The sequence below is a fragment of the Leptonychotes weddellii genome, chromosome 15, assembly GCF_054177405.1.
Source record: "Leptonychotes weddellii isolate Sample4059 chromosome 15, ASM5417740v2, whole genome shotgun sequence".
Taxonomy (NCBI): Eukaryota; Metazoa; Chordata; class Mammalia; order Carnivora; family Phocidae; genus Leptonychotes; species Leptonychotes weddellii.
The window spans coordinates 11,506,435-11,532,071 of record NC_138383.1 but is presented as its reverse complement, the minus strand read 5'-3'; the positions used below and the strand labels follow the sequence as shown (position 1 = coordinate 11,532,071).

General features: G+C 41.8%; 1 protein-coding gene and 1 long non-coding RNA gene across 5 annotated transcripts in view; both read right to left on the bottom strand.

The window, feature by feature from the left end:
* The window catches only part of LOC115939585 (protein kinase C alpha type-like), a 156,018-nt gene that overhangs the window by 98,480 nt on the left and 31,901 nt on the right, over positions 1-25,637 (bottom strand). Inside the window, exon 3 of one of the 4 annotated variants that reach the window (XR_014140428.1) lies at positions 10,914-11,033. The exons of 2 other annotated variants lie outside the window; for them this stretch is intronic. Coding sequence is in view for 1 of the 2 variants with exons in the window: in XM_081804654.1 (XP_081660780.1) it covers positions 11,005-11,033 (29 nt within the window). In the remaining variant the exon portion in view is untranslated. Of the gene's footprint in view, positions 1-7,074; positions 11,034-25,637 lie in introns of those variants that run through there. One more of the 4 variants, XM_081804654.1, reaches the window with a different exon arrangement.
* On the bottom strand, positions 11,104-15,817 carry LOC145717303 (uncharacterized). Its single transcript, XR_014140429.1, has 2 exons — positions 12,990-15,817; positions 11,104-12,772 (listed from the first exon to the last, which is right to left on the bottom strand). It is a non-coding gene; the product is annotated as an uncharacterized LOC145717303 (long non-coding RNA).

The following is a 25,637-nucleotide window of genomic DNA, read 5'->3' as shown; positions in this document are numbered from 1 at the left end:
GGGGGAGGGGGAGAGGAGGGGGGAGAGGAGGGGGAGGGGGAGGGCAGGGCAGGGCAGGGCTAGCCTCCCCAGGGCAGCAGCCCAGGCCCCGGTCCCCACCCCTGGCAATGAAACCACTAACCCAGGACACACTGGTCTCCTGATTAACTCTGAGGGATGCTTAAGGGCTGGGGTCCACAGATTAAAGTGTCCTCAGGGTTTTAGCATCTAATCTACATCCAAGCTTGGAGTACTTGATAGGTTACAAACCGTGAGACAGCCTACCCCATCACAGCACAGAAACTGATCATGACCACAGGAGGAGGTCAGTGGCACCTTCCCCATGGTAGCTAATTGGTTTGGCTTCTCTGTGATGGCTGTCCAGTAAATCCCTCAAAGACAAAAGCAATACCAACAGCCAACTTGACACTTTTAGAGAGCCATTAGCGGGTGATTTGTTGGTTTACTTAGTTGGTTTACTTCCCCTGACGGTTGGGGAAAAATGAGAAAATTCAGAGAAGCAGAAAAACAAAACCCTACTCGTACCACTGAAATATTATGGACATTTTGGTGAGTATCTTCACATGCCTTTAAAATATCTACCTATTGATGTAGGAGCAACATCACCCAACAGTGCAAGAGCTTTGGTGGCCAGAGGCTATGTGACCTTGGGCAAGTCACTTTCCTTCTCTGAGCCACCCGTCCATCAGAAAACAGGGCTAACACCACTTCAGACTCATAAGGTTTAGTGAGGATTAAAGAATACATTTCAAGTGTTTGCCACATAGTAAGCAATCCATAAATATTAGCTCTATTATGGATTTACAACGTTCCTAAACCTGTTTTCTCATTTACCCATATAGCAAACATCTTTCCAGAACTTCTGCACTTTCAGTTAACACCTGTGTATCTAACTGGATGTGGGGACCAGAACAAGCGGCCACCTTTGCTGCCATCTTAGGTTACTGCTAATTTTTCCCTGTGACAGGACAGTGAGGAGCACCCTGAGTCATGCATCTTGGCTCACCCACCCATTTCTTAGCAATTTTCTCTGTCGAGTTTCCCTTAGACAGCTGACCCTCGAACAACATGGGTCTGAACTGTGTGAGTCCACTTATATGTGATTTTGGTTTTTTATAAATACACTGTAGATGTATCTTCCCTTAAGTTTTTTTTTTTTTAATTATCACTTTCTCTATTACATTATAAGAATATAGCATTCAACACACATAGCATACAAATTAACATATATGTTAACTGATTTATCAGGAAGGTATCCAGTCAATAGGCTATTAAGTTTCTGAGGAGTCAAAAGTTATACTTGGACTTTTCAACTGCGCAGGGGTCAGCATCTCAATACCTGCCTTGTTCAAGGGTCACTGTACTTATGTGGGCTCTGGCTTAAAAAAAAAAAAAAAAAAGTAAGGATTTCAGAGTATGTTAAGAATACAACAATAAAAAAAGTCACAAAGATTCAACTAAAACTTTAAGTTCTATGTGACAGACTATCACCTCATGGGTGACTATCACCTCATGGGTGACTACATTTGAAAGAATCACTGATTCACCAGTACCACCCAAACATTTATGAATTTGGCTGCAAAATGGTCTCTTAATAAGCAGACTTAGTATTTAAATAAGCAACACACACGCATGTGCGTGCTCGCGCACATTACTTAGGTGGTTTCAGTTAGAGGTCTAATTTTGCAATTGCCAAGGAGCTCTAAGTGCATATGCATCTAGATGTTGGACTTAAAACACAGCTTCCTCCACATCTGGTCCACAGACCCTGGGTCAGTCCAGATTCCTGGGTCTCAACCAGACAGAGTTAGAATCTCAGATGCTGGAGATGCATTTTCAAATGAGGCCCCCAGGAGATTCTCTCACACAGTAAGACGCAGTGGGTGCTGGTCTCTTCATTGATAAATAATTACTGATGTCCCGCACACATGGCCTCTATCCACATTTCAAATCCTTCCAGCTTCAGCCTCTGCATATAGCTTCTTCCTCTCCAACATTTGTTCAGAGACTAAGGACTTCAAAATTCACAGCTGAATTTAACAAAAAAGTTTTAGGTGTCTATTATGTGCCAGGTCTTGGGTAGGGACTTTCAAGACACTGTCTTGTGCCCAAAAAGCCACTTTTCACGAGAAAACCCACCATCTGGTTTGTGGGCAGTATACACAGATTAAAAAGAGGACGTCAAGGCCACCAAGTTTATTAATCATTTATCCAGAATCAATTGCTTTAATCTCATCAACATCTCTGCTGAAGTCAGCCTCAGGGAATTACCTTTAATAAGATAATGGGGAGGGGGGAAAAAAAAAGCAAAAGTTTCAATTCTACTCATGGGTCTTTCCTCCCCACAAACACCTCTTTTGTTGTTTTAGGAGGGAATCTTGGGACTTTAGAACAATCTTCACAAGACTGCCAAGTACAAAGCTCAGACCTCATTAAATGGGTATTGTCGGTGATGCTCATTAAGAGGCAGAACAGAAGCTCTGCTCTAGCCAAGAGTATGATGAACCCCAGCACTTAACATGTTTACCTTGGCCTTCCCTTGGGCTGAATTTCTAGTCAACAGAAGCTGAATGATAAAATGTTATCTGAATTATGGGTAATACACAGCTCTGACCTAAGCCCATCGGCCACCTTCCACAGTCTCTGAGGAAAAAGGTACCAGTCAAGACTAGATAGACCAGACTGGAAATATTTGACAGGACAGGGAACAGCTAGCCAAACTCCCTCAATTTATTTTTAGATTCGGAAACAAACAGAGATGGGGACTTTTCTGGGTCAGATGATTTGGGCCAGGCCAGAGAGCAAGACCCAGACTTCTCCATCTGCTCCCTTCACTCCAAAACCAACTAAACCAACCACGAAGCTCAATATGAATATTTTCTACTTGTACGGAACTTAGGATTTTTTAAAGTCATGTTCACACGGGTCTTCTCTTAAAGGAAACACCTTCCCTTCTATAAAGCAGCTCTCCATATACTAAGAATGAGAAATAGGAAATAAATGCGCCAAGGGATTTGCCACAAGTCAAAAGTCATCAGAATTGATAATTGAGCCTAGATTTTCAAAATGCCCAATCAGCTACCACATTTAAACCAAATGCACAGAATTCCATAGAAGAAACACCCAAATTATAGGAACTTTTTTTTTTTTTTTTTTTTTTAAGATTTGAGAGAGGGGCGCCTGGGTGGCTCAGTTGGTTAAGCGACTGCCTTCGGCTCAGGTCATGATCCTGGAGTCCCTGGATCGAGTCCCGCATCGGGCTCCCTGCTCGGCAGGGAGCCTGCTTCTGCCTCTGACCCTCCCCCCTCTCATGTGCTCTCTCTCTCTCATTCTCTCTGTCTCAAATAAATAAATAAATAAAATCTTAAAAAAAAAAAAATTAAAAAAAAAAAAGATTTGAGAGAGAGAAAGCACATAAGCAGGGTGGAGGGGCTGAGAGAGAGGGACGAACAAACTCCATGCTGAGCACAGAGCCCAATGCGGGACTTGATCCCAGGACCCTGGGATCATGACCTGAGCCGAAGGCAGATGCTTAACCGACTGAGCCACCTAGGCACCCCTGAACCTCATTTTTTTAAACACATATTCTGACAGAAATGCCATCGAGTGGACAGCTGGGACATCACAGTTGGGAGTGCTGAGTTCACGACACTGACCAATCTGGACAGTTCGCCCTACCTCCGTATGTTAGTTACTCCCTGTGAAGGAGAACAGCACCTGTAGGGTGTCTTATAGATACAGGGAATTTGTCACTTGTGATACCTCTTCAAGTGCAGATGTAAGGTTAGCATGCAGTAAACTCAGCACCTGTTCTGAACAAGAACGTTCCACAAAGCATTTCAAATGATCCCGACATGTTTCTGAGTACAAACTGTGTTTCTGTGTTGCAAATCGGCAGTCTCCCCCATTGTTCCCCAAGACAAAGGTGAACACCAAGAACTTGCCAGAGTGCCCTAAGGCCAGCAAGGGTATAGCTCAGATTCAAACCTGCTTTTAGGAGACCCACAACTAGGTGTTCTGACCACAACGGGACTGCTTTCATTTAAGCCAATTAGTTCTTTAACCAGGAGAGAAAAAGACCTTATGAAGCCATTCTACCCCATTTACAATCAAAACTATGTTTTAGAATCACAATAAGCTTAACAGATTCTGAAAGGTCTGAGCAAAGAATTTACAACGGGTACAGAAAGAGCAAGGCCCCAAATCTCTAAAACTCTGGAATTTAAAATTTTTAACTTTTTTTTTTTTTTTTTTTTAGGTACGGCCATTGCTTTTACTGGATATGTTTGTCACCTCTGTATTTGTCACCTGTCAGCCTCTGGCTTCCAGACCATAATTTTTCACCTGTTCTCCACATCTTTTCATCAAGTCTTTTATCCACCACTGTGACCAAGGGCTTTTTCTTAGCTCAGGTTCCGAGCCAGGGAAATCTTGGCCAATGGCCCAGGTGCTTCTGCTCAACTCAATAGGTTTCTTTTTACTTCCCAACGTCAACTTCCACAAAGAACACTGGGACCCTTTTGGTTTCCCTTAGAGAAATAGGTGTGGGGGGGTGGGGGGGAGTGTGTGTGTGTGTGTGTGTGTGTGTGTGTGTGTTTTAATTCAACAGGGTCCTATTAAAACTTAAACTTCTAAATTGTTTGCAAATTTGAGGTCAGTTATGCATGCTTTGCTTATGACACCCCGAAAGCAAGGTTTTCAAGAGATTTTAGTTTTGCCCTGACAAAATTATCTGCAAACAGGCAGGGGCAGGGAAGAGAGCAACCAGAAGAGATCATGGACATGACAATTATTGTTCTATAAAGGGCAGCATGGAAGAAAGGTCTCCAATGTGCTTCTCAGATCATTGAATAATTTAGACAATGGTTTAATTAAAAATTCTCCTCACCATGAAGTGCTTTTTTTTTTTTAAGCCTGACTTTTGGATCATGCATATCTTTTGTTTTGATCGTCAAGCATATGGAGCCAAGGGTAATTTCTTCAGGCTAAGAGAAATGCATGTGAGTTTACTGGCTGAGGTTGTCCCCATCTGTCCTCTTCAAGAAAATGGGCCAAAGTGGACAGGCTCCCCAAGTTCACCTCCCCCAAAGTGTAGCTTGTCCAGCACTCTAACATCCTTTCTCCCCTGGTTCCTGCTAGCTCAGGCCTTCAAATTCATGGCCCTTATTAGACCCTGACAAGCTCCCTACAATGAATTCATATGCTCAATTCAGTTAATGGGTCAACTAAGGTCTCCCCGGAATCCACTACTGCCTTAGCCTTGTAGAAAAGAACTGCCTCATCCGCTTCCAACCTCAGTACCAGGCCCTGAAATGAGAACACAAAGGCAATTTATTTTTAATAAGGTAGGCAGGTACGTATCAGTATGAAAAGCGGAGCTGAGCAAAAGTCACTGGGATACAGTAAGTTTTGTTTTAAAGTACCTTTTCCATCAACAATCAAGGTTTTATTTATTGAGGACCTTAGAAAACTTTTGGCTTCAGAAGGTGTTTTTTTTGCCTTAAAAGTACTACAGTTGCATCATGAATAAAATGCATAAAAAGATCACCTGTGTGGACCTCTAAAATGTCATCTATGGTGGTTCTTTAACACTAGAAATCAAAAAATATAGAAATCATTTTATAACTGGGGCGATTACGGCAATCTGTGGGGATGGTTTCAGGGGCTATAAAGCTGCCCCTGCTTTATAGCTACCACAATCTTAATTATAAAGCAAACTTGGAAAGTACAGGAGTATCCCAGTCATGATATGGACACATAATGAACATAAAGGTCTCTCCATATTTCTGACTATTCAGAAAAGAGAACAGGTACCTATTTCAGATCCTTTCTGTATATAAGCAAAAAGAACAGAAATACTGCATTATTGTCAACACTCAATTCATAATGAAGAAAAACCATGGCTCAGAGAATGTTAAATGGTGCGTAATAAATCATTTATGTTAGGCTTTGGCATGGGTTTTATACTTCTGCTTAAGTAAGTGTATGATAATCAAGGGGTATTAAACATTCATAAGTCTGCTTTCTTAGATATACACTGAATAAAATCAATTTTCTGTCAAGGAGAATCCTCTTCCTTTTAAGAAATATTTATTGAACATTTAAGATGACACAAGACTTATTCTAGGTACAAGATATGTGAAGAGTTAATCTACTGGGGAAGGTAAATAGAACAGTGACTGCAAGAGAAGGGCAGAGTAAAATCATCAGAGAAGAGGTTAGTGGTGAAGAGCATGAACTTTCAAATATATCTAAGATAAACCATTTCCTCTGATGAAATGGAGTGACAGGAGATCATCAAGTGCTTAGTCCAGGGCTCGGGTCATCTACTCACACCCTCTCCTCCTTTTCTCCCTCCCTCTTGCATTAGGTTTTAAGTGGCCAGCAAAACTGGTAAACCTTTCTCCATCCTTCCTCCTGCTCTTGCATGACGCATCTTATACCAAGACTATTTATCCCACAGTCTTGCTCAATACATACCACAGATCCAACATGATGCTGAATTTGGGGACTTTCCAAAAGTCTGCCCACCTAATTCCAGTTGGTCCTGCCCTCCGAAAAGCTGCAACTGCGCTATAAAGAACACACTGTAGGGACATCAAGATGTGAAGATAAACACTGCTACTAAAAGGAGACATATATTCATTTCTTATAAAAGAGGCTTACAGATAGACCTTTGGGGTGTCATGAATGCATATGATGAAAACTACCACATTGCAAACATGTGATGTGATGAGATCTTATATTCTTTGGTTCTGAAATAGTGTGCAAGTGGGAAATTACTTTGGTAAAGGGTTCACTGAGCCATCCATGCAAAAGAAAAATCAAATCGATTGGTCTAAAATTAGAAGGTTCGCAGAGGACCATGATGGGATGGAAAGAGGAAATGAGAGAAAAATTATCATGTGAATACATTAACCCGTGCACAAGGAGCAATGAGCAGCCGTGGAGCAGTGGAAACCCCTAGATCAGGGAAAAACCATCCCTCATCAGATCATGGTCAGGCGGCAGGCATCACACCCTCCCTTCTTCCCCCCCCCCACATTCCCTACACTTCAGCTACATTGACTTCGTTCACTATTCTAGCTCTTCCAACCTCTATGCCTCTGCTCTCTGCTCACATCGTTCCCTCTCCTGCATTGCCCCTCTCCTTACAGGGCTACTTGTATGAAATGCTTCCATTCTTTCAGACCAAATTCAAATGTTACCTCCTCAGTTCCTATTCTTTGGCTCCAAACCACTTTGGTCTGACCTCTCTGGTGGCATTTATCATGGTTTCCCTTCTTGAGTATAGGTTGTTCCCTTGTCTGTTACTCCCATGAAATTAAAAGCCCATCCCTAGCCTGTCCATTTCAGTCGCTCTCCCTGTGGCCAGCACAGTGCAGAGCACAAATACTTTTTGAGAAATTAAATGGGCTTTATTGGAAAAGTGCTCCTTCTTAATGAATTTACTTGTAACAAACACTAGGAGTTCTACTAACTAGACAATATGCCTCATTAAGTCATGACTTATTACTTATGGAATGTAAGGAGATCTCTTTACATCCAGAAAGCTGGTGGTGTGGTTATTTACCAAGCATGAAAAACAATTCCAAAAGGGGCAAGCCATTGCTTCCTTTGTTCTGGTTTTGCCCCATTATTACTCAGTCACTGCTTCTAAGATTCATTCCATGCCATTGCAATGGGAAGAGACTGCCCTGTGTGAAATACAAAGGTTGAGCAAAACAAAACACACATGCAGTGTTTTCTGCATGCCCTGGGCTAGGCAGTGCTAGGTTTTGCAAGGTGTTTTACTCACAATGAATATATCTGCAGAAGCAAAAGGAGTTTCTACATGAATGAAAGGACACAGTTGATGGAACTGCTGGACATGTTTAGACAGTCTCCAATGTATCCGATCTCTAGAATCTCTAAGATTCCCCGGGATGTTATCATAAAACAAGACATGTCTGAAGAACCCACAAAACCTGCAAGGCACCACACTAGTTGGCGAGGATAGAAAAATACATTTCCTCAAGTAACAATCTAACCTTATCTATTGTATCCTGTGTACCAACCCTGTAAGACATAGGAGATAAAACTAGGTCTCTGCCCTAAGGGGCAGAGGACTGAGTGAAGGCATCAGACAAACACCGGGCCTTTATAACAGATGTATAGCAGAAACACTGGAAAGTTCAGGACAGAAGGGCAAAGGAGAGGAGAAAACACCCAGTCTGAAGAGCCAAGAGGCACTAGCCAGGCTGAAAGCGGGGGAGGGGTGGCATTCCACGCAGGAAGCAGCTGCAGAAGGCAAAGCTCTCAACTCCTTCTAGAACATGCAAGTGGCTGACAGGAGGAGAGGAAGTGAAGACTATAAGAATATGAAGCCTCTGAAGCAAGGCTGTGGGGAAACAGACCTCATACCTCCCCTGGGAACCAGATGCCACTGGGCTGTTGAATCAAGGTGAGCATGGAGTGCTGCCTGATGCAGAGCACATGCTCAGAAAATACTAGCTACCACTGTTACCAAGATGACTATGGTAAGAGAGGTGGATCTGACTGGCTTTCTTAATGAAAAGCTAAGGTCTACACATCTGTAAACACTACAAAAGCAGTGACCACCTTCAGTAAGAGTGAACTGTTTGAAAAGCAGAACAGGACTGGGTAGAGTCCATGCTCTTAGCTTAAAAAATTGATGTGCTTATCTCTGGAAAGAACTACAAAAGGATAAAGAGATTACCTGTTCTGGCCTCTGAAGTTTCAAGATCCAAAAAGGATGCTCTCAACTGAATGGTTTGTTGATATTTGGGCTCCAAGATATAGTTACCAACATACACAAAGACAAGTTCACACTCAGACTGGTTCCCTCCAGGAACATGCCCCGAACCCAGCTAAGCAGTCTTCAAAACCTCAAGTCATACAAATCACCTCCAAGAAAACATCATAGATCATTGAGAGCTTGTTGAAACCTAACTCTGTGTCCTTCTTGCCTTCCTTCTTAGTCACCTACCCAAAACAAAAGTGAAACAAAAAACAGACTTAAATTCCTTCAATCAAAATAAACAAAAGAACACTATTCTACAAAACAAAAGAAAAAGAAGAAACCAAATTCATTCCCTAAACCCCACTTTGTACTTCACTGAGACTTTCAAGTACCACTTTGGAACAGACCATCCACCAGCTCTATGGTTTCTGAGCCATAGAATTCAACCATGTACAGGAAGAGCCAAGGAATTTCATTATCCAGTTCAAATCAAGAGCATAGCTTTGAGATTTCCTAAAGAGGTGTACAGGAAGGATGCTGTAACTAAGCCCCATTTGTCCCTTAAGTCTGACCTGTCTGTGGCTCCTGAACCACCCATGTTAAAGAGCTGGTCCTTCCACGTTATCCCCCATGCTTCCTGCTGCCACAAGCAATGTTTACAAGCTCCTCATCCTCCTTGGGGCTTTTTCCAGTCCATGCCCATCACCAACTTCTCAGTAGAGCCAAGGAAACTTTTCCACGACCAAGGCCATGCCTGCTAGCCACATGACAGAGAACACAGTGTCCGGGTCCACAAGGAAACAGTGGGCATTTTTCTGGTTAGCAAGACTCCTGTGGAGTCTTTCCCCACCCAACCTCCAAGGACTGAAAGAGAGTGCCAGTCAATTAAGGGCAACCTTATTTGAATCACAACTCCCAATACTTCTCACAAGTGTGAAAGGTTCTCCTGGTTTGCTGAACTCCTCAGCTGTGGAAGTTTTTCCCTCCAACTTCAAATATTACAAAAAAAGTAAAATCCGTTTAGGGTCTTGGGAACTAAGTCCAGCACTGTCAGAGTAGAAAAGGTATTCTGGAACAGCACAGAAGACCTTTCAGTTGCTGTTGCATGGTGATACAAAGGATTCCCAGTTCTCCATACACAATATAATTGTCTTCAAGGACATCCTGGCCATCACTGCTATAATTCTGGTCTAGGGAGCGCTAAATTTAAGGGGTGAAAACCAGAGCTAAACAAGAGACACTGAAACAACGAGCATGGTTTAGCAGTAGTTAAACAGTGGCTACAACATATAATTCCTTATTCCGGTTCTCTAAAATAATTGCAACAAGCTTGCTTAAAGTACTTTGAGTTTATGTGCAAGTTTATGCCTACTATAAATATTTCTATAATCCTTTTCTGTTCCCAACTCCTTGAGAGAATCCTTAAAAAATCTGAAACATTTTTGGTGCTGGCCTAGAATGAATTAGTACTTATTTGCGACTCAATTTACTGAGTTGTCCATCAACATTCTTCAACCTACCCTTGCATAATTCACACGCACATGCATTAGGTATTCTACTAAATAAAACAACCAAGTGTTCTCTTCAGAGGACAATGAACTCAAGTTGTTAAAGCCCTCTAGAATTTCAGACCCACATGGCCAGGCTGGGATTCTTCTATAAATGAGATGAGAACTTAATCCTGTCAACTTTATAGCTCCTGAGAGGTTTAGGTCATTACACGTGTGACAGATTCCTGAGGAAGCGGGGAAACCAGTTTTCTGCATATCAAATCCAGTTCTGAATACACTAAGAAACCATGATAATAGTTTTAGAATCTGCAAGTTTTTAAAATTAACAAATTTATCATTTCTGATGAGCGTAGGTTTTCAAAGAATTGAAGTGAGGAACGTCCATGGCAGCTAGTGATGAAAGTTGGTGCCACTCAGGAATCTCCTGAGAAGTTCCTTGTTGAGGACCATTCTCAGGCTTCAGAACCTCTAAATTCATATTTTTAAATTCACTTGGCTCTAACTAGATGTGTTTTGGGACGGGGAAGTTTATGGAAAAATTTTCTACTAGATTTCCAGACAACTATAGTTTTAAGGTGAGCACAGCTAAGACAAAAATGCAACCAACCTATAAAGTGTCAGAATAATGAAGAGTATGTCAAAAATCATAATTAACTCACAGTGAATTTTAGGCTCATTTCGTTGTTCAGAGGTGAACACACATCCTTAACAGAACTTCAGGGCACTCTCATCCTCGTACCCTGGTTCAATTTATTTCCAGCTCCTCACAATATATGCAACTATGGAAATCAAGCAGAAGAACAGGATTGTTAGTGTGAAAATATGAGATTCTTCTTTGTGGGAGTGGAGCCGTTTGGACTATATTCACTAAATGAATCAGCCATGAGATCTTGAGTTAATTTGAAGAGAGCAAATGTGCCATCACTCAGCACAAAAAAAAAAAATCGAAAGAAGTAGAAAGGTGCTGATACAGGTTTTGTATGCTGATGAATTAAGAAAAACACTGTAGTCCCCACAAATCACTAAACTTGCTCTTATACTGTAAGGAGCAAAGCAGTTGCTTCTGTTTCTTTCTCAACATTAGGTTAGCTTTAGGCTTCTATCTTTCAGAGAGGAATCAGACTAATAGTTTACCATCCATTCATTACTATGTGCAAAGAATATTTGGGGTACTGCAAAGCCAAAATGTGAATGAATCTGGTCTCTTAAAGAACTTAGACATTCTGCAGCCACTAACAAAGCATCCATTAAGTTCACCTAGTACCCAAGGATGACATGCACCATTCTATTATGGTGAAGGGCTCCTCTGCCTTCCTGGGAATAGTTAAGTTAGTCCTCAAAAAAAAAAAAAAACTCCACCTAAAGATCAACACTTGACACAAATACACTTTACCAAATTTCTCCTTTTCAAGATGCTCAAGAGATCAGACTATAAAACTGTAAAATATTAAATGAAAGCAAAACAAAAGAATTAGATAATTGTCATATTATTTCTAATTAATACCCCTATGCTCTGTATAATTTGTTACCCTTTTCTCTGCTTCCAAGTTCAACAGAAAGAAGGTCTTAGGCAAGGAACCCATCTGCAATTACTCTGCTGTCCACTTGTTACTTCCAAGGAACCACTTAGAATCTGAATCAGATTCCTATTCCAAGCTAGTGTCCACACACCATGTTCCCCATAACACGGCATTCGCTGGGTCTTTAATGCCACTGACTTCACTATTAGTTCATGAAAATCATCTACCAAGTACATCCTGTGAACCAGACTCTATAGTAAGAGATGTGGATCTTACCTGTCATTTAATAAGCATACAACCCTACAAGAAAGGTATTTCCATTTTGTAGATGAGAACTCAGAGTAGGAAAAGTTAGGTGACTTGTCCAAAATTCTCAGCTAATAACTGGCAGGGCCAAGTTTCAACCCTGTTCTAATCCCAAAGTCCTATAACCATTCTACCTCCCCTTCAAGAGAATCAGGAACATACATTTTCTTTAACGATCAAAATGTACTCTAAATCTAAATTTTTTAAAAATTTTATTGGGGATTGTTTTTATGCCTCTGCTGCCTCTATTATCAGGACAGAACTTACTGGTTTTTTGGTGTTTTTTTTTTTTAATTCTTTTTTTTTTTTTAAGATTTTATTTATTTATTTGAGAGAGAGAATGAGATAGAGCATGGGAGGGGGAGGATCAGAGGGAGAAGCAGACTCCCTGCCGAGCAGGGAGCCCGATACTGGACTCGATCCTGGGACTCCAGGATCATGACCTGAGCCGAAGGCAGTTGCTTAACCAACTGAGCCACCCAGGTGCCCCTTTTGGGTTTTTTTAAAGATTAATTTATTTTAGAGAGAGCACTAGTGGGAGGGGTAGAGGGAGGAGGAGAGAGAATCTCAAGCAGACACCGCACTGAGCCCAACGTGGGGCTCAATCTCACAAGCCCCGAGATCACAACCTGAGCTGAAACCAAGAGTCGGATGCTCAATGGACTGCACCACCCAGGCGCCCTGGGATGGACCTTACTTTTTTTTTTTTTTTTTTTTTTTAAAGATTATTTATTTGACAGAGAGAGACACAGCGAGAGCAGGAACACAAGCAGGGGGAGTGGGAGAGGGAGAAGCAGGCTCCCCGCCGAGCAGGGAGTCCGATGCGGGGCTCGATCCCAGGACCCTGGGACCATGACCTGAGCCGAAGGCAGCCGCTTAACGACTGAGCCACCCAGGCGCCCCGTGGACCTTACTATTCTTAATTCTGGCTGCGTTAAAAAGCACAATGGCAACAAAAACAAAGCTAAATGCAAGAGAGCTGAAGACACGGGTGTGATTTATACCACTATTGCCTTTGGTGCCCTCCTCCAATCTGAGTGGTCTCCCTCCTCTTTCCACCAATTCCTTTACCCCTGACAACTGGGACTCAAGCTATGGCACACAACGGAGAACACTGTCCACTGGGAGCTTTCACCTCCTAGCAACCTTACCTGCCCAACTGTCCTACACCCAAGAGACTAGTTTTGGGAGTTACTTTTTTTTTTTTTTTAGATTTTATTTATTCACTTGCGAGAGAGAGAGAACGCACATGAGCAAGGGGTAGAGGGAGAGGGAGAAGCAGAGTCACCGCTGAGCCAGGAGCCAGATGTGGAGCTCGATCCCAGGACCCGGAGATCATGACCTGAGCTTAAGGCAGATGCTTAACCATCTGAGCCACCTAGGCGCCCCAGGAAGTTACTTTTAACCAAAGTCTCCATTTCTAGGTGCTCTGCAGGTCTTGTTCACTTTAAAATATCCATCTATCGGGCACCTGGGTGGCTCAGTTGTTAAGTATCTGCCTTCGGCTCAGGTCACGATCCCAGGGTCCTGGGATTGAGCCCCACACGTCAGGCTCCCCGCTCAGCAGGGAGCCTGCTTCTACCTCTCCTTCTGCTGCTTCCCCTGCTTATGCTGTCAAATAAAAAATCTTTTTAAAAAATGTATCTACTGAATATTTCATTATACAACAGGTGGGATTTCGTTATACAAACAGTGTACTGTCCAATTCTTTAAAGGAACCACAAGAAATTAGAGCAAATGAAGGAAAAAGTCATCCATCAGCTCGTGTGTCACCATCACCTTGCAGGTTTACCTCCAGATTTTGTTTATATTCACACTGTGATTAGTGACTAAAATGTATTATAAGTGGCAGAGTCTATTTTCAGGAGCACTTTCCCAAATTCATTCTAAGCAGTGACTTGAAGATTTATCGACCACTTGTATGAACAGTACTAACAACTGAGTCATCCCCCCACACCGCCCTCCGCCCCAGAACCGGACATAAAGGAGGTTTCTACTTTGCTATTGGAAGTAAACTAGCAATGGGCAAGTGTATTGTGCAAAACTCTTCCGTACTTAAGTTTTCCCAAGGCTGGACTCTCAGAAGCTGAATCAGGCAATGAAAGGACTCAAAATGATCCAGATGGCCATGGCAATGGTAATGTCAACATTTCAGACTATCAAGTTCAGAGAAGGCCATAACCAACAGCCAGGTACCCACCACCAGACTCAAAATTAATGGGGGGAATTCAAGAGCCGGGAGAAGAAGGTACATGGGCAACTCCGCTACCACCAGACCAGAAGCTGCCAACCCTTACCCCAAAAATCCCAGAAACACACTGGTTCAACAGGCAGCATTTCACCACTTCCCCATTCATTAGCACCTTCTCTAGGTTTTATCACCTGCAGCAGGGTTTTAAAGGATCTGGGTTGGCTGCCTGCTTATGACTGAAGTAGAGTGATCTCAGTTTTAATGAAGCCCTCCCTGCATATAAACAGAAGACGGGGGGGGGGGGTGCATGGAAGGTTTCAACGAGAAAATTCGACCTGTAGGAACTGAAGATATTGTGGTTCAGCAAGTATCATGATATGTGCTTATGTCCAATTAATCTCTCAGAAAATACCACATGCCAAAAAAGATTATTCTAATTTTCACTGTTTTCTCCACCTCTGGCAATGAGGGTTCATAATGGGTTGGTAAAATATAAGCATGTATGAGAAGGCAAGTTTCCTGTTTCTACAATGCTGAAAGTGGAGATATGGAATCAGCAAGGACAAAAAAATTATGCTTCTCCCCTGACTACGCTAGAAGATAAAGAAGTATCATGAAAAAGCAAAAGCATAAATGAAGCTTTTTGTTTAGTCATCCTTTTGCAGAAGAAAATAAGTACTTAATGTGCAAGGCAATATCTTTTAATAGCTATGGGACACGTTACTAGTATCCTGCAGCTTCTTGGCTGGAGAAAAAGGATTAGTGGTCTAAGAGAGAAGAGCTTAAACTGATTAGTCCAGTAGGCCCTCCTAGGGCAAATAAGCAGGGAAAAGGAACCACCCAGTCTTCTGTGTCCTGCAGAGGAAGAAACAGGCATGATCCAGGATGGTCCAAGACTTCAGGCTGCAATTTCCTCCCAGAGGGGTTTTAACCTTCATTTTTAAAAACAGGCTCCAAATGACAGAGGTCAGACTTCGGTTGGCTGGAAGACCATTTATATCATACCAAAGCAGTTTCAGAATGGCCACTATGCATTCACCTACTCAACCCAGAGGGTCTACGAAGCAACTATCATCAGGCATTGTGCATACAGTGAGTGATACAGAACCCAGAGCCTGCATTCAGGAAACAGAGCTAATTATTCTGCCTCATAAGAACTCTAAACAGAAAAAAAAAAAATTAGTTTCTCAAATCTGAGCCTGGGTTTGATGGGTTGGAAGTCATCTTCTAGATCAGTGTAGACCAACTTCATTTGGAGGAAAAGCAACACAAAAAACCACTATGAAATCCGGAGTTGTGTGCTAACTCAAGGACACAAATTTTAGTAAGAGGCAATGCTAAGGTCTAAAATCCCCGCCAAGAGCTCTTCCCATAAAGCAGATGAAACACATTTTAAAGAACCTGACACCTAACACATGAGAAATTTTCAAGATGGAATACAGGACACGTTCATTGGTAATCCTAGCAAAGTAGCACGGAACCTATCTCTATTTGATGTTCTAACTCATGACAATGGGAAAGCAACACATCAAAAAGAAAGAAAGAAAGAAAGTCCCAGCAACCAAGGATGCCACAGTCCTGATGGGAAATCCTAGCACTTGTTTCAAGATTCTGGAAACAGTCTACCAGGGCAGCCACAAAACTCAGAACAAGCCACAGGAACCAGACACAACTTCAACTCCCCTTTATTTCCAAGTATTTTCCAGACTGTTTCTACAGGGGAATTCCTCGGTGCTTTCGGAACAAAAGTTAGAAGGGAAAGCAAACTCCCTTTCTGAATCAACTGACCCGATTACATCTGTTGTGTAAAGGACGGGACACTAGTCATAAAATTCAGCAGGCAGCCCAAGTAGGAGGTCACCAAGAGCAATTATGAAAATTAAAATAAAGATTATGATCATAGTGAGCCATCAGAAATGGTTAAGCTTCACCAAAATGTGCAGAAAGACCTGCTTGTACTGTACTTAACGGAAAGGATTTCAAATGTTAAATCTAGGACTTATCCCCTTAACCAGGGGGCTTTATTAGTTTAATGCAATCCTATCTACCCAGATGTCTAATAGATTTCTCGAGAGCATGGCATAAAAACAAAACTATCTTCAATGCAACCAGGTAAAGCTGGCTGACCATGAATAATCATCTTTGACAAACTAAAATATCTAACATATTAAAAACAGATTACTGAAGGATCCTAAGAATTTTTTTTTTTTTTTTTTTTTTAAGAGCATGCAGTGGGAGAGGGGCCGAGGGGGAGAGAGAATCCTCAAGCTGACTCCCCGCTGAGTGCAGAGCCTGAGATCAGGACCTGAGCCAAAACCAAGAGTCAGATGCTTAACCCACTCAGCCACCCAGGCGCCCTCCCTAAGAATTATTTCTGAAGTATCAAGTGGCTAGATAAAACTATTTTATCTCAGAAAATTTAAGAACATCCCTCATGTACCATCCTCTGCCACTTCCCTCCTCCCCAAACTCCTGAAACATCACAACTTTAAAAACAAAAAACAAAACAAAAAAACCACTTCAAAACACTTTTCTTTCCTGATATTCTTTCCCTTCCATCTTCTCTCGAGTTGTCTATGGATATTCCACCACTTTGGTAGAATTACTATTTCAACAAGCCTGTGGCAGAGATGCCTGGACGGTCTGCCTAACTCCGGTCCGGCTCTGAGAATTCCAGCTCATGCACAAGGACAGGCCTCAGGAAGGCGCCGAGTTCCCAAAAGAAACTGTGGGAAGCAGCTGGTAATAAAGGAAGTGAGGTGGTGTCAGACCCCGTAGCTTGCTCTGAGCTTCATAGCCCTGGGTAAGGCGCTTTCCAGAATCTTGAGACAGCTCCCAGAAGCTGGGGTCTCCTTTCAGGCCTCTAAGCTGAGGTTCATTCCCCAGGCTCCTTCCGAATGGGCAGAAGTCACTGGATCATGGTGGGCACCTGACCATGCTGGCCTAAGTTCTCTCAGGAATTTCAAACTAAAACCTGCGTCTGTCCGCATTTGGACATGGGCGCATGTACACTCAGGACCTGATGTGGCCATCTGAGAGCCTATAAGCAAGAAAGTGGAGGAAGTCTAGTTGCTACCCTAAAGAATGAAGCCAATCGAGGGAGGGAGGTGGACGCAAGCCCAAGCGGGTGGAGGCCTCAGGCTGGCTCCTGGTTCTAAGACCCTTTGCAGCCTGGCAGCACTTGATCTCCTTGCCCCTGAGCGCCTCCTCAGGGAAAACCTGATTTGTGGGGTAAGCTGGTGTGAACAGGCATTTTTTTTTTTTTATTTGTAACCAAGAAGACGGTCATGTTTAACTATTTAAAAACATCTAATAATTTATAAACCCAGAATAGTTTAGAAGACGACTTCTTTCGCAGCATATACTAAAACGTAATGGTTTCCGATTTCAAAACATTTTATAGTTCCCCCTAGCCCTTTCTAAAGCAAACATGCAGAAGAGGAAATTTAAGTATTAATGGAGTCACCCTTGTAAGTGATTAAAATCTGAGAATCCTTGGTGCAGGGTTTTACTTTCAAATATTCAAATTCAGAACATCTTGGGCTTACTATGCATACCAAAGGAATAGATAGAAGGAGGAGAAAGCTCCTTGAGGCTCAGAAGCAGGGGGCAGCAGACCTGTGCTGGAGTTTAGCTCCTAGCCACCCCCACCTCAGCCTGTCAGTTGGCAAGCATCCGTCCCCCGCCTGAGGGGGTAAATAAAATCAGAACTGTGCTGACACACTGTGGTTTACCCTGGCCAGTAAATCCAGCCATTCAATCCAGTCCCTGTCTGTCTACCCCCAAGCCAGGTACCAGGCTCAGTACTATGTAGCACCGAGTACAGGGGTGATTGGCACAGACTGTCCACTCAGCTTCTTCCAAACATTTACACTGTTTAAGAGAGCAAACAGATGCACAATTAAAATGTGCTCTGGTCTCTGATCAGGTGAGCAGAGAAAAGCATGGTCTATTGTAGGAAGCAATCAGCTCCCGGGCAGGAGGGAAGAAACCAAAACAGACCTCGGCACTCTCCAAACTTCCTTAGGGATGCTCACTATGGTTAAATAGGGACTCTCCAGGAACTGGCCCCCAACACAAACGCTCAGCCTTCCAATGGTAGAAAACAATGATTTTAAATATTTTCACTTCATTTCCTTTTTGTGGTAGGAAGCGGGGAAAGAAATGGTCATTCCTGTAATCAATCCCCGCCCCCCACCAAGGTCCATGAACATGCACCTGCAGGAGCCCAGACGGGCTGGACAGACCACTCCACGGGCCACCCCTCCTGAGCCCACCCTTTCAGATCAGAGATGCACCCTGCCTCCTGGGGATCCAGGCTTTTTTCCCCCGGGGACTACTTTTCACAACCTGTGAAAAGGCTGTTCTGAAGGGTGCGTGGGGGCAGACGACTGTTACCCGAGTTTGTTCCCTCATCTGTAACCCGGCTGAGCTGTAAGAAGACTCCTGAAAGGTCATGGCTCTGGGGATAGAGGCCAGCGCTTTAGTTACGATATCTCTTTTCACTGCCCATCACGTGCTCATCCTCTCCTTCTCCTTCCCCGACAGCCATCCACTGGCTCCTAGGGTGGATTTTGTTTTTTAACCTCTGTAACTAAAGAACCTGATAGGGCCATGTGATAAAAGACCAGTGGCCTAAAAACCAGCAAGTCTCCAATTCCATCAGCCATGGCTCACTTTTCATGTTTCACACACAGAAAGACGTGAACAAAGGCCCTAAAAATAAGAGACATGGGAGGCAGCCAAAGGGATACCTAACGCTCAATCAGAGCCGTGCAAATGAGAAGAGCATAAGCAGTTTTGGGAAGCCGGGCCAAGTGTTTTTCTGCTGGAGGAATAATTTAGTGTTTGTGCACAGTCAGCAGCTTGGAGAAGGGACAAGAACACAGGAGCTGGACGACTGGGAGGCCCCGGAAAACCCTCTCCGCCCTGCCAACGTCCACCACACAGGCAAACCCTTCATCATCCAACCATAGGCAAGGGAGGATTCATTTCTTCTACCCATCAGGCCGGCAGAGAAAGTAAAAGCAGAAGATGACACAAAGGATATGACGAGTTATTTGCAAACCTCTGTGGAGACCCATACTCCCAGAGAGGTTTTTGGGGCTCACCGTAGCTACTGTTTTCTACCCCCCACCCCAAGGAGTCTGCCACGCTGCCAAATGCAGATGTATATTTGGCCTCACAGCAGGAATTTTCCCTTTTTAAAAGTAAAAGTCTCAAGAGAAAAATTGTAAAACTTTCAATGGAAGGCAAAAATATTTGCTCGATACCTGCTACCAGAGGCAGGATGTAAGTTAGGGGATTGTTCACTGGAAGGTACAGGGGACTCCCAAATCAGGCACAGGAAGAGGGTCAACTTCTGTCCGCTTGAGGGATGCTCCTTAGGGAAAGCAACCTCAGCTTTTCACATTTTGTTTGGTGTCTGGTACAATTTGAACAACTCCATAAGGAAATTACTGAAGTTCCTAAAGTTACATTACCAAGGAGAAAGGCTTTATGAAAACGCTCAACCCAACCCTAGATACATTCTCAGTTAAATGCTACATTAAAAACCTATTTTGGAGACCTGTAATTTTTAACTGAACAGTTTCGTTGCTTTTCAACTAAGCTGCTGACTAAAGCGGAGAGTAATTTTTACAACTCCATTATCCACATGTGGATGATTCATTTGTTGGATCATCCTAACTTCAGGCTGCCTACCCCCACGCTCTGTGGTCCAACCTGCTCCTGGATCATGTGCCTACTGCCTGCTAAAGGTATGCAAACTGATTCACGCAGATGGAAACAAAACAGGATAGTGATGTTGAATGCCTTGAATGCATTTCTGCAAGATAAATATAAATTGGGGGTTATGTATTGTTTTGGACAACTGGTACCACAGCTTCAATTTATTAAGTATGAACTTTAAGAGTCTGGGAAAACCACGTTAAAGTTGTGCTTCAAAGTATGATCCACACCTTCACGGGTCAAGCAGGATCAAAACTATTATCCTGATACTACTAAATCATTTGCCTTCTTCGCCGTGCTGACGTCTGCCCTGATGGTGCAGGAGCAAGGGTGGGAAGACCACCAGTGCTTCAGCATGAGCCATGGTGGCAGCATCATATTGCGCTAACAGGCATGATCTTCATCCCACCACGAAATCCCAGGATTTTTTTTTTTTAACGCCAGTTTCATGTTTAAGAATGTCCCGAAGCATTAAAAAAAAATTCTATGTTGATATTCTAATTGGACCTATAAAGCACTTGGCTGCACTCTGAGCGTGACAGTTGTCATGTCCCCTCTTTCCATGGGACACCATCTTTACTTGAAAGAACAGCTACCTAACTATGGTTATTCAGACTTGGGTATTTGGCAGAGACTTTCCTGAAAATCAAGTGAACCTGTCACTTCACGGAAAACAATGGAGTACTTATTGGCAATGATAAAAGTCAAGCTTTCAAGTGGGAAAAAAAAAAAAAGAATTTTAGAAAACGTATCTTCCATGAGCTTGACAGCTTCCTGATAAAGGTGTTTATCAGACTGGTGATTTTTTTTTTTTTTTTTTGACATTTCATAATGCAATGTGCAAACACTTAGAAGACCTGCAGGACTAAATAAAATAGTATTTTCCGAACAACCAAAGAATAAGGTCACACAAGCCTTTAAAAGGGTGATTCAATACTTGAGACAGACCAGTGGACACAAATATGGTCTCATCTTCTTTTCTACTAACCTTTAAGAAACTCCCTTGCCAACTATCACTATTAAAGAATGTCTCCAAGTATTTGAAAAGCATGTTAAGATACTCTTCCTTTTTCTGATTACATGTTAGACCTAGAATTTCACCAAGCCAACATCAATATACTGCAACAGATTGAAAGCAGAGCACAAGAGTCCAATGGTGTTTCGTTATGTCAGACATTACAGAAATTTCCAATGTGAAATACTTTTTTCAAAAAATGTAATCCCTTTTCATAGAATTATATGATTGGTGTTAACATGCACGGGGTTTATTTTAGTTTTTTTATCTTTGATGTTTTTAATTTCCAGTACGGTAAATATTTAGATAAAAATCCATATAAACAAAAGGTCTTTGGAGTCCCCGTTGTTTTTTTTTTTTTAGTATCAAGGGGCCCTGAGACATTAAAGTTTAAGAACCACATGGCCCCACATATAAGCCATGAATCACTAAAATTCTACACCTGAAACTATATTACACTATATGTTAACTGGAATTTAAAAACTTGTGGGAGGAGGCGCGGGGGAACCCACACAGCCCCTTGTACAGCAATATGCATATAGTTAACACTGCCGAACTATATATTTAAAAATTGTTAAAGGTGTTTTTAACCACAATACAAAATTAAATATTAAAAGAACCACAGGCTTAATATAATTTATATTTAAAAATTCAAAATGTCCTTTACTTAGTATTTCCAAATGAAAGTGATTTCTGGTGTCATAGGACACATACTATTTCTAATAAGCTTGGCCTTTCCAATATACTTCGTTATCTCTTAGGGTCTGTAGTTAATACTAAAACCAATCTAACATCTTTTACTGGCATTTAATTATCAACTCACAGTTCTGTCACTGAGTACCTTCTAGATGATGCTAGAAATACAGCAACTCTGACCTCACGGAACTTATATCCCTGTGGCATTCATCCACCTACCTACTTCTGCATTCATTCAATAAAATTAAATAACCATCTGTTATATGCCCAGCACCATACTTGGCTGCCTCCTCAGAATCAAAATGTTAATGTACCTAATTGCACTTACCAGGGCTATGAATTCCTTTCTCTGGTGTCCCCAATTTTTGCTCATTTCCAAATTTCTTTGGAATTGAGATCTTTCTTCATCCTACATTTGAAGGTTATTGCTATGTTCATTTTTCCTGTCCTCAATTTCATGAAAAAAATAAATTTCATGGTAAGAGGTTTGTCAATAATCACAGGGAGTATGGTACACTCTGACACTTTTTTTTTTCCATGAGAAAGAAGTGGTCCTCTGCCCAGGAGCTCAGGGAAAGCCAGCCTCTAATACTGGAAGGGGGGCCTAGAGTCCACCTCTCACGGCTAAAAGAAATGGAGGCTGCCCCATTGACAGGATAATCCCCAGCTGTCTGGATTTCCTTATCAAACCAATCAGGCAAGTGAAGGCATATATAAACACTACTCTGAAAGTCATTAAAGCAAGATTCCAGAGGAAACAAAGATAATTGTCCATTAGTTACACAGGCTGAACATAAATGACTGCTTTAGAAATTCAACTTCCTAACAAGGATTTTTAATTCAATCACAACTTTAAAAAAAATCAGCAGCACCATTTATAATAAAAACTGGCTAGAAACTGGCACGGAAGGATGACCATGCAGAAATAAATCTCAAGTCTGAATCTGAATAATTTTGCTACTTCCAAAGCAAGATAGAGTATATAAGCTCTGAAGAAAATCCAGCTGTAGAGGATAAAAATGGGCATTTAGTTTACAAGACACAGGAAGCAAATTTAAAGGTGGTAATCTTTTATTCTGGGTATTATGTAAAAGACTTGATTAGACCACAGTATGGTTATTCATTTCTTCGGTTAAGATTGGACTACAAAGCACTAGGTAAGATAAGAAGAACAAGCATCATTTTCGTTAACCAACCAGACTGGTCCATACAGTGGAAAGCAGTGTGACTCGAGAGTCAACCAGACTGGATTCAAACCCCAGTTCTGCCACTTGCTTAACGTAATTTAATTCCATTTCCTTAATTTTCCAAGTCTCAGTTTCCTTATCTGTAAAATAGGAATGTCAACACTCATAGGGATAATTAGGGAAGTTACAGCGCATAAGGCTAAGCTAATAATTGCTATTTTTATTCAGAAGGCCAAGCAGTATACTCAAATATATAAGTAAGAATAAATAACACATGCATAGTAATTGCTAAAGGAATGGAGACCACTTTGGTCTTAGGTGGTCAGGGAAGATGTCAAAAAAAGGGGGGATGGGCAGAGGGCCTTAGGAGCAGTTCAAACTCCCTGTTACAAAGCTGAGCAGGACATTTCCATTCATTGATATTGTTTTTGTGCTTCATGAGTTCATGGAAAGTAGTCACTGAACAGTCACTGTAATGAAACATACTTAGCGGTTCTTAACCTTTGAGTCGTGGCTCTCCCTGAGGGTCTCATGAAAGACACAGATGGACCCGCTCACCAGAAAATGCTGTTGACTTTTTTTTAAGGAGCAATGGGCCCCAAGAAGCCCATTCATGGGCTCTAAAGACCCACAGTGCTAAACATCACGATACTGATTTTGAAATGAAGCCCAAGGTCACCCAGTTCAGCCTCATGAATCAGACAAACACCAAGCTTCTCTTCCATCACACCTTATCTTGGCAAATGGCACCACCATCCATCCTATTGTGCAAGCTCAGAACCCAGGGGTTACCCTGACACTCCCTCCCCCTTCCCTAGCTCTCATCTTCCACTAAGTTGCCCATTTCTCAAGGACAGCCTCTTATTTCCACCTTCCTCTGTCCTAATTACCATCATTCCTCAGCAGGATTGCTTTGGTAGCACTGTAAGTGGTCAACTCACATTTGACCCTGCTCTCCCTCCAACCTGGTCTATGTACAATGGGCTGAATTCTAAAAATGATCATCTCAAAACCACCTTCCCCCACCCCACCACTCCCTAGCTTTTAATAGCTTTCCATGAAAACAAACTTGCATCAAAAGGAAGCTATACCATTCTGTGACTGTAACAAGGAGCGGTATAACCCCCAGAATGCTTAAGGGGGAGAAACAAAGTGATATGGAAGAAATTAAGCATTGCAGAGAAGAGAAGAAATATCAAAAGTATCAAGAGCCCCCGTGTATATTCTCAGTTACCTAGGAAACTTCAGTCTATATGCATAATACAACCAGTGTTCAGTATGGCAAACATTCCCTCTCCCCGCAACCTGTAGTTTTAGAAATTAGTAGTACAAAGAAAAACCATATCCCTAACATCCAAAATTATCTACTTTTAACATCTAAGCATATCTGCATCTTTTTTAAAAAATGAAGTATTTTAAAGATTTTATGCAATGCAGAATAGAAAGACAAATGCAAAAATAAATCAATGCAGACATCTACAAAAATAATATTAGTGTCAGACAAAAATCATTCTAGGCATCTTTGTACACACATGGATGGTTGGATTGATGCAGGCTAATACTTCCTCTCATTTTTCTTCTCTCTGCCTGGAGATTTTTCTTCAGTTACATTATTTTTTATGTGTCTAGGCTTATAACTTTCACATTCTGTCCTGCTCCCATAATTCCCTGAGTCGTTTGGCATTAGTTCTAGCTACACTTTTAGTTCATATGCTCACCCTGTATCCCACATTATCTCCATTTCTGAGATAGTTTTGATTCACCTTTTAATGGATGGATCTCAGCACTTCTTAAAAATAAGGCCACATCTGATTTGGTCACTGTTGCACCTTTAATGACTGTGTATAGTAGTTGCTCCAGAATCATTCACTGACTGGTGGAATTTGTAACTGCAGAATAGTATGAAAAACGGTTTAATCTCTTAAACCACATATATTGTATGTGCAGCCCACAGAAGGTAATCAACATCTTGAATTCCTTGTACAAGAGCTGTAAGAAAGTAATTCACTAGAAATCACAATCTCACAAGATGCCTTGAGACTTTTCTTAGTAAACTGCAATAATCTGCAAGGTGGCTTAAAAATGTATAAACGCTTAAAGGCAAAATGCCAAAATGATATTTATTCATGTAAAGGGCAAACCCACTTTAATCAGGTCAAGTTCAATTTCAGATTCCAGGTTGCTATCACACTGTGCTAGGATCACACTGGCACGGTCAAGTACCTAGTTAATTATTTGTGACTGATTACCATTTATAACTCATCAGAACAGTTCCTAACTTGACTACTTTTCATAAATTCAGAACTCTAAGATGGTTTATAAAGTGCTTTTACCCTTCAGCAAACTTCAAGGTGAGACTTTCAGAATTAACAAGTCCTCACAATGCAAGATTCACAACGAACAATATGCCTCACTTAATTTGTACTTTTAACAGGATAGGTCCTATAAAAGACTAAGTATTTTCAAATTACTTACTACCCAGCAGAATTTGCACCTTAGAGATTAAGTGCAAATTTTTAAAATGTGACCATGAGGTGCTAGAATGAAATGACATTTGAAGGACTTACTTAATATTTACAATCTGCTGCCAGCAAGCAGTACTATAGTGAAAGAACCGTTTCTTTGGCTTGCCATATCCCCAAACTTCTATATCAAAGAGTAGGAAGCCAGTAGCCTTCTAGACAGAGGTCTGTGACAAGAAAAGAGAGAGAAAAGAAGAGGAAAAGAAGAGGAAAAGA